General features: G+C 38.6%; 1 protein-coding gene across 1 annotated transcript; it reads left to right on the plus strand.

Moving 5' to 3' along the window:
• The first annotated feature begins 1926 nt into the window (after window positions 1-1926).
• LOC133131173 (tryptophan 2,3-dioxygenase B-like) lies at window positions 1927-7145 on the plus strand. Its single transcript, XM_061246379.1, has 12 exons — window positions 1927-2016; window positions 2150-2252; window positions 2448-2538; window positions 2694-2764; window positions 3342-3469; window positions 3917-4103; window positions 4786-4893; window positions 5006-5117; window positions 5460-5517; window positions 5610-5689; window positions 5920-6010; window positions 6442-7145. The coding sequence occupies exons 1-12, from the start codon at window positions 1982-1984 to the stop codon at window positions 6593-6595; spliced, it is 1218 nt and encodes a 405-aa protein (XP_061102363.1). The 5' UTR covers window positions 1927-1981; the 3' UTR covers window positions 6596-7145.
• The last annotated feature ends 2483 nt before the right edge of the window (window positions 7146-9628 follow it).

The following is a 9628-nucleotide window of genomic DNA, read 5'->3' on the forward strand; positions in this document are numbered from 1 at the left end:
CAAGATGAAATTGTTTTACTTCATGATTAACATGTTGTGACAAAGTGGACATAACATTACATTGCATTAATGGCATTTGGCAGACGCTCTTATCCAGAGTGACGTACAACAAAATGCAAAGTGCATACCCATAACCAGGGATAAGTGCGCTGAAAGACCATTTCAACTCTTACCTGTACAACAAAGATAAGGACCAGGGCCTATTTGATCATTGGAATTGAACAAACCGCTTACCTAGCCAAAATAAACTAGCAAAGGTATCATCCTAATACACAAGTAAATATCACAGGTAAAGACAACAATTAAGGTTTACAGGGAGGTAGGGAGGGACAGGGAGAGGTGCAGCTTGAAGAGCTGTTCTGACCTCCATCGGGAGTTCGTTCCACCACTGTGGAGCCAGAACAGACGGTAGCTGTAAGCGTGAGGTGGAAGTTCAGAGAGGGGGAGGTGCCAGGCGGCCTGTGGCTTGTGGTGGACAGAATGGCTCTCAGCCAAGGTTGTGCTACACTTCAGACAGACAGACAGACAGACAGACTAAAAATACTGATTGTCTTCTGTTATCTGTTCAAAATAAGTCATTTTGAATGAAGAAAACTTGTGGAGAGATCTTTATACCATTTGGATAAATTTTGGATAAGGAAAAACACTTGTAGAATGTCACTGCTTTTTGTACACATTTTATCTCTCTTTTATCTCTAGTACTTATTGGGAATGAACTGTACACAATTTTCTTTTCCATAGCAGATTTAGATTTGGCGCAATGAATATTAGAACATGTAAATGTATGATATTTTTACTTTTTGTGTGTACCAAACATACTTTCTCATGTATTGCTTAGGTTTTTATACTTTAGTCTTGATGGTATACATGTGAGCTTCAAATTCAGCCATCCATTTTGCTGCAATGTGTTGCCTCACAGTGAAACAGCTTTATTTAATAGTATTTAAAACAGGCCTGGGAAGAAGGGGTTAACAATCATAACAGAAGTGTCTCTGAATTCAGATAATCAACCCTTCATTACAAACGTGTTCACTCCCTCTCATGTATGATGGCAAAACACAAAACACAAAAATGCAACAAAAAAAAGAAGAAGAAAGAAAACACAAAAAATTGCTATAGAAGAAGTTGGTAAGTACAGCAGGATATAGCAAGGGTTCTAAGTTATTATTGGCAGTGATGCAAACTCTGTGTTCTGTTGTCTGTGTTCCTCCGCTGTTTGTCTCTCTCGCCCTCTGTACATTCCGTTTCAAAATTGTAAGGTTGTATTTCTTCGTCAAAATCAAAAAACTTGTCCTCTAACAAGTCAGAGCTGTCCATCATATCGCTCTGGCTAACCAAGGTAGGTTCCGTGATATCTTATGCTAGCTTTACTGTATTTTCATTGGAGTGTCATGTGATCGCCTGGATGGGTGGCCATCCATAAACCAGTCTCTGCATTCAAGGGTGGAGCCTGAATAACACAGGCTGGAGATTCAAGCCAAACACGTCCAGTGACGTTTACCCTTAGAAGTTTTGCCCCATATTTAAAAATGGTTACACACATAATTTAAGCATTTAATCCAAATAAGGTCAACTGAAAAAAGCGTGACGGTGCGCCTTTAATTAACCTCAGTTAGGGGGTTCAGTCTTGAGGACAGGAACTTATGGTGTGAAATTGGACATCCCATATTAAATTGGACATCCCATACTTTCATACTGTGTTTCTTTTTTTTTGTGCATATATTTTCTGTCAGTGCACTGTCCTCTGATGAGAGCAAAGTACAATCTACCCACAAAAAAATTTAAAAAACACACAGAGAAAGGTAAACATCCAGCACATTTCAGTGTATGTAGGCACATGTGGGCTGGACCATGAAATACTGTATTTCATTGGATGAGGGGAACCTTTAAATAATTTTGATGTTGCGCATACTTTAGTCACCATACAAGCACAGCAGTTAGAAGCCAAAGTCTGATATAGTGGCAGTGAAGCACCTGAGCCATGAGTGGATGTCCCTTTCTTGGACAGAAGCATAAGTATGTATCTCCCCCTGCCATTTTGCATCCTGCGTACTTTATAATAAAGGAAAACACAATTCACCATATTGCATACTATTTAGGGTGAACGCAATTTGACATGTCTGATATATATATATTTTTTTTAAACCAGATTGTTCAAAAACAAGCTCCTTCTGAAGGAAGATGAGGACGATTCACAGGAGGGGACCAACAAGGCCAGCAAAGGAGGCCTCATCTACGGCGATTACCTGCAAGTAAATAACATTTATTTATTATTTATTTCAGCTATAACAGCCACAGGAATCACTGTCACAGCAGCTAGCTAAGATATTAGTGTTCTGTGCTTGGCAACATTGTAGTTCAGTAGCAGTTTTTGATGAGCACAGGAAGTTAGGAATGGCTCTGAGAATGAGTATGGGGATGAAGGCAAATTACTTTTTTATTTTTAGTTGGACAAGGTGATGAGTGCCCAGGTACTCCAGAGTGAACTGAAGGGAGACAAGATTCACGATGAACACCTGTTCATTGTCACCCATCAAGGTACGTGAGGTGTGGCTATAATACTATCACTGGTTAAAATGGGACAAGGGCCCATACATACTGTACCTATAGTGTATTCTTTAAATACATTGTGTATTATTTGTTCTTGTGGGTTGTGGGTCTCAAAAATAGTTAAGTAAGATTTTTTTTTCCAGCTTATGAACTATGGTTTAAGCAGATACTTTGGGAACTGGATTCAGTAAGAGATATTTTTCAAAATGACCAAGTAAGTATGAAACCATTCCAAATTTGCTCTGTAAATATTAAAATACATTCACCCAGATTCCAATAATAAATATGTTCTGAGAATGTTCATCAAACTCATGGTATCCAGTCTGCTATATTAAATGAAGTTTACTGTAGGGGAGCCTGGGGAACAACCAAACACACTTAGGTTTTCGCGACTTGTACTCCTTGTACGGTTTCTGCTTGTTCTTGACATGTGTCAAATCTATACAGTCTTATAACCCACAAGACAGTGATTTAAATGAAGTATATTTGGAGTCTGTGCTGGTCACATATCACCAGTTATTCTAAAAATACTTTGCTGGGGAAAAAAAAGTATTTCATGGTGCTAAAACACATATTTGTTAATAACTCTTGATGAAGTTTTCAAATTGTCCAGCCACTTACGCATGAGAAAACAAACTAATCATTCTTGTGCAAATGCAACTATGCGAACTCCTATGTATCAACATGCCCCGTGCTTCTGTTGCTTTTATAAATGTCTTTTTTTCCCCTGAAAAAACTAAAGAAAACTAGCAAAAGCGAAATATAAAAAAATCACAAAAATGTCCCTTCAGGTTCGAGATGAACGGAACATGCTCAAAGTCGTGACCAGAATCCAAAGAGTCACCATGATCTTCAGGCTCCTTGTTAACCAGTTTGCAGTCCTCGAAACCATGTCCGCATTGGATTTTTTTGATTTCCGGTAAAGTCTTATGGAATTCCATTGTAATTACAAACAGTTTTCTAATGAAGGGCCAGTTTCTGGTAAAGCCTTATAAGGTCTCATGCATAAGGGAAATGTTTGAATAATAAATGTAAGTAGTACTTTACTTATTTTATGTATACCCTACACCTTCTGTGTTCCCAAGTCTTGCACATTCTCATAAACCATGAAAAGCCTGCATACAAGATGACATGTTAAACAGTAATTGGGCACTAAATACTGCCATTAAGCTTTTATACTGCAAATTAGTTAAATGAACGCTAACATAGGGCCAAACTTAAGGCCAAATGGGACCAAAGGGACTAAAGAAGCATATCTGAGCAAAAATGTTCCGTCAGAGTTAGACTATGTCATTTCAGAAGAAAAGGCTATAATGTGCTGATTGTGATACTGTTTTGATGGACCATCCGTGTTGTGATTGGACAGGGATTACCTTACCCCGGCCTCTGGGTTCCAGAGCCTTCAGTTCCGCCTGCTGGAGAACAAATTGGGGGTCGCAGACAGCCTAAGGGTGCCCTACAACCGCAAACATTACAGGGACAACTTCCAGGGCCATGAAAACGAGATTCTGCTGAGGTCTGAGAAGGAGCCAACTCTACTACAGCTGGTGGAGGTACCCTGCTTTGCTTAGACTCAATGCCATTACTGCTAACTCACTCGTGTGTCCGGCTAGACTGTGTCTCTGCACTATGCCTGAGGTAGCTCATGTGCCTGCTAGTCTTCCTCACTTAAGTGGCTGATTGGCAATGGAGTCCTTGCTTTTTGTTCCAAGGCTTTGTGAATGAAAAATGTAGGGGAACTGTTTGACCACAAAGGAAATATCAGCCTTGTGTGGTTGTTGACTTCATTGTCAATAATATAAAGAACATTCAGTTTTGAGAGAACTTTGATTTATATTAACCTCTATTAACTTCTTCCGGCAAGCTTCTGCCAGTCTAATATATAAATGCCAATTTAGCAGAAAAAAGAACCAACATTCCATGGTGTCCAGTAGTGGCATAGAATTATTTTTGCCATTTTGAAAGAATGTACATTTGTAGATTTGTAAAATATACAGGCCACATTCTGGTTTTAAACTCGTAACTTTAACTGTGAGACAACATGGCACCATATGTACATATGACCGGATCTTGGTTGTGGCAAAAAATAATAATAATAAAAAATAAAATAAAAAACAGAAAGTTGGATAAAGGATTAAAAGAAAAAAAATTGCTTAATAGATCCATGTTATTCATATTATGCAACTTAGATATACAGCATGCCATATTCATATTATTCACATTTCTTTATTATAGAAATGGCTGGAGAGAACGCCTGGACTTGAGACAGATGGTTTCAATTTCTGGGGTAAACTGAAGGAAAATATTGAAGCAGGTTTTATGATTGAAACAAAGAAAATTGAGGTATGTACCTTTTATATCATACACATCAGTGCAGAGTTATTATTTATTTGACTGTCCAGACACACAGTATGCACTGTCAATTGATGATCCACATTGCTGGGATTGTTGACAGCAAAAACCAGAGTCTGAGACAAAGCAAGAAATGATGGAAGATCTAAATAAGCAAAAAGACGTTTTTGCTTCCCTGTTTGATGAAACACGGCACGATCATCTCTTATGCAAAGGTGAGCATCTCTTCAGCAGTCATGCTACAATGTCAATAGTTTGATACCATACCGCCACAATATGAACACAGGCTGAACAGGGCAGAAAATGACTTTTTATTGATATGATGATAATGATGATGATGATGATAATGATAATGTGGATGATGTTGATGATGATGATAATCATACCATGCTCTACACTGCTGTACCTAACCCCAATTCCATCATAAGTATCCAGATAATTGATAACTGATTACTACTATCCAAATACTGACTATAATATGCACAACAACGTATTCGAGCAGCAGTTTTAAATAATGCAAAATGCATGAAAGAGTGTGAATAATTTCCGTCTCACAGGTGAAAGAAGGCTCTCCTACAAGGCTATGCAAGGAGCTCTGATGATTAACTTCTACAGGTAGATCTGTTTTTGCATTCTTCCACATGCTGTTTTTCATCTTGAACTGAAAGACTCAGTTTCACCTCCACCTTGTGTCATCCCTCCCTCAGAGAGGAGCCCAGGTTCCAGGTCCCATTCCAGCTCCTGTCCTCCCTCATGGATATTGACACCCTCATGACAAAATGGAGATGTAAGTCTCTATTGAGTGTGATGATACACATGCTCCCATGCAAGTTTAGGCTCAGTTCCATTGAGGTGTAGACAATTCAGGACATTGACTGAAAAATATGAACAATGCCATATGAGGATTAATTGAATTTCAATTTCATGAACTGTGTGAATTGCAACAGAATTGAACCCAATCTTGTTCCAATGACCCCTATCTTAAAGCCAATGGGCTCTTTCATTTTTCTGTTCCAGACAACCATGTTTGCATGGTGCATCGAATGATTGGCAGTAAAGCTGGTACTGGGGGTTCATCTGGTTATCACTATCTGCGCTCTACAGTCAGGTAGCTGGCCTTTCTCTAGGGATATGTAGAATATACATCTATTATATATCTTCTGTACATTATTTCATGTCGTCATGTGCCGCAATATAATATTTACTATATGCTTTATTTGACTCCTGTGCACAAATATCTATCACCACATAATGGGTTATTGGTACCCTGTGGCCTTGTTTGACATAGTAATAGCTATTTCTTGTGTACAACACTTGTGACTGGGTAAAGCTATTCAATATAATAGCCATGGGATGAATTGACTCAACCCTTTCCCAATTACACACACCATAGATTAGTCATGAAATGTATGTGCATGACTATGTAATGAAATTACATGAAAATACAATGTTTGTCTTCAGAGGAAACAGACTTTTTATGTCATACAAATCTATCATCTTCTAAGAGGTTTACCAGTGTTCTGTTCTGTTTGTTTTCAGTGACCGATACAAGGTCTTTGTTGATTTGTTCAACATGGCCAGCTTCCTGGTGCCACGCACCTGGCAGCCCAAACTGAACCCCAGCATTCACAAGTTCCCCTACACTGCAGAGTGCTATGACAGCTCCTACTTCAGCAGCGAGGACTCTGACTAGGACAATAGTGGACTCAACCGTAAAACGCGGAGACAGTCAGCTTTGTGTAGAAAATGTTTATCAAATATATGCCTGTATATAGGTTTGGAAAATAAAAATAGCAATAGCAATAAGCGAGGACTGGAGGCAGAGGGCATTCATTCTTAAATAGCTGTCTGGAGGATGGTGGAGGGTGGAGGGTTCTGAAGGCTAATGGTGTATAGCCACTGGGGTGGAAAAAATGAACATTCACCAGGCAACAAACCTACCACAAACACAGGTTAAATTACTAATTTACTGTAGGACAGACCATATAACAGCAGTTGCTTATTGACTAAAGTATCTCAATTGTACATTTGAAGTCAAGGCAGTGACTGCTGACTTTTGTATTGTGATAGTGAGAGTCTATTTTGAAAATACTGAAAGGCTTCATACCTCAAATCTAAGGTAATATATGTATATATTTAGTATTTATATCAGCATTATTTGAATCTTCTGGCTCTGGTTCATCCTCTGTTTTTACAAAAACTATCCATTTACAGTGATGTGTAATATTTGTATTATATTTGTATTAAAGTGTAAACAGTCGGTTTTCAGAATATTCTGGATAATTTAATCCATGTACTTACAGGATGTACCCTGTAAAATTATACACTTATACATTATGTAAAATATTACACTGTATAAATAAAATGTTTATAGTGAATTCTATCCTGTCATTCCCTAATTTCAAGTCTTACATATTGACAATGCTGAATTGCATTACATGTGTGTGATATTATAAATGTTATAGTGTAGCAGCAACAGGATGGTTATTACTGGAATTGTACATTTTTTGATACAAGTACCACATTTCTCACACAGATAGAACAAGTGAGGGCCATCACTGATTTTACCCAGAACCCCTGTGACAGGTCGGCCACCCCCTTTCCTTCACCAATGCTGTGTAGTATGACACCGGCTGCAAATTAATATTGCCACGGACTAAACATTCACATTATTTAATGGGCCAGATTTAAAGGCGTACTATGCAGGATTTCTTTCCTTGCTTTGCTCCTGTGTTTAGACACAAAAAAAATCTATGATAGATAAGATATTTTTGTACCTGTTCCTATCAGCATCTTTACAAGGTCCTTTGCTGCTGTTCTGGGATTGATTTGCACTTTTTGCACCAAAGCACGCTCATCTCTAGGAGACGGAATGCGGGGGGACAAAGATCTTACTTTGTGGAGAAATGTCCTCTGGTCTGTTGAAACAAAAGTTGTTTGGCCATAATGACTATCGTTATGTTTTGACCCACGCTCGAAAGATTTAACAAGATTGGAGGCTGACTTGTCTATTATCAAAATCCGTTTAAACTATTGAAAAGTAACTAGGGACTTTGGACTTATAAGGCTGGACATACCGAGTATCCAGAGAAAATATTGACCTGGCAATTTTGACAGTTCGAACTACCACCAACTGCCATGTTTGAGCGTGTGAAGTAAATGATTTGCTATTGTTGCATCACCATTTTCGAGCTCCAAAAATTTAAACAATTTTACAGTGAAATCTGCCTGTTTTTTGGTGCCGTCGGGGTCCAACATTTAACATTGATGGAATGCTGGTAAAATGAGCGCTTAAAATCCACAAAAACAGTAATTTCATCACATTAAAATTCCACCTAAGCAGAATTATTGTCCACAACACGTTAATTTAAGGTTAAACTGAGATTTTAATCATAATATTCATGTTGATTTCCGGAAAGAAAATTTTCGGTTGTCCTCCCTAATACAATGCTATGATTGTGTACTTTGTGTCCCTGCGTACGTACAGCATAGTTTAATTTATGTTACTTAACTTCGTAGCCGTCAAAGTGGTTAGGGCATGCAGTTGTGAATTACAGAAGGCACTAGGCAGCTAATAACGTTATGTAGCTACAGACCCGGCGCCAGCTTCTAAACAGTCAGGGGGCAATGAAATGTGGAGAGGAGGCGTTGCCAAAAACCCGATGCGTACAATTTATCACCTTAATGCTATCATAAGAAACACGCACACAGAGCGCCACGATTACGCACAAGAACCGATAAAACCCAATGCTATATGAACCTCTTTAATAATTCCAATACAATGCCACAAAACCAAGAACAGTTCCAATAATGTCACAAAACCAAGGGTCAATTTGCTGTAGCAATGGTAAAGATATCGCTTAAATAGACCTAAGCAAAGCCCATTAAGTGACTGCAGTCCTCGCCAGCACAACAGTAAAAAAGTCCCAGTTCCCTACCTTAAATCAGTAGAGTTGAAGTCTTCGGTTTGGTGTTGAGTTGAATCTCCTAAGAAGTAGATCCTTCCACTCCACCTCAAATTTTCTGCTCAGGTCATTCTCGAAGGCCAGCCTGATCAAATTAGCCTTTCGTCTGTGTAACATGCTGCGTCTATGCTCTGTAAACACATTTTTCAACGTTGAGAAAGAATTCTCGCGCATAGCAGTTGAAGCCCCAAAAGTCAGCGCATGTTTGAAGGCAGTAAGAACCAGAGGCATGGCACTGAAGACATCCTTGTATCTGGAGACAAGTTGGCCCAAAGTCATTGTCTCGCCACTCTGGTTCGTCACAAACTGACGTGCAACGGTGAACTGTGCCTCGTCCACTTCAGTCTTGGTCAAATCCAGTAAAGGTTTCACTTTTTCAGTGTTCAAAAAATCATGAATGGCAGGGTCCAGCAGACTTAACCCGTTTAATCCCGAATTTTTCCCAAACATGAAAATATCCAAATCAGGTGTCATTAGCAACCCTTTGAAATAATCAATCTTATTTTTTTTTAATTTCCACTGAGAAGTGGGTGAAAAAGTGTATTTTATGGTTGGTCGCAATTGTGACTGGTGGGATAACGTGTTGTATCTACATTTATAGATTGACTTACCATATTCCTCTTATGCAGTTATTAAATTCCTTATAGATGAAATACTATTCATTAACACAAATTAAACTCTGACACTGGCAGTCCCAGCATTGCCACTAAAATGCTCCATCACATTGTAGTGTGAATATTTTAAACATCAATAAGCCTTAT

Source organism: Conger conger, chromosome 6 (genome assembly GCF_963514075.1).
Source record: "Conger conger chromosome 6, fConCon1.1, whole genome shotgun sequence".
Classification (NCBI taxonomy): domain Eukaryota; kingdom Metazoa; phylum Chordata; class Actinopteri; order Anguilliformes; family Congridae; genus Conger; species Conger conger.

Bases quoted from the DNA above. Each gene is read 5' to 3' on its own strand.
- LOC133131173 (XM_061246379.1), top strand. From the start codon at position 1,982: ATGAGTGGATGTCCCTTTCTTGGACAGAAGCATAA. The intron at 2,765-3,341 runs GTAAGTATGAAA...ATGTCCCTTCAG, and splicing joins ATATTTTTCAAAATGACCAA to GTTCGAGATGAACGGAACAT. The intron at 3,470-3,916 runs GTAAAGTCTTAT...GTGATTGGACAG, and splicing joins TTGGATTTTTTTGATTTCCG to GGATTACCTTACCCCGGCCT.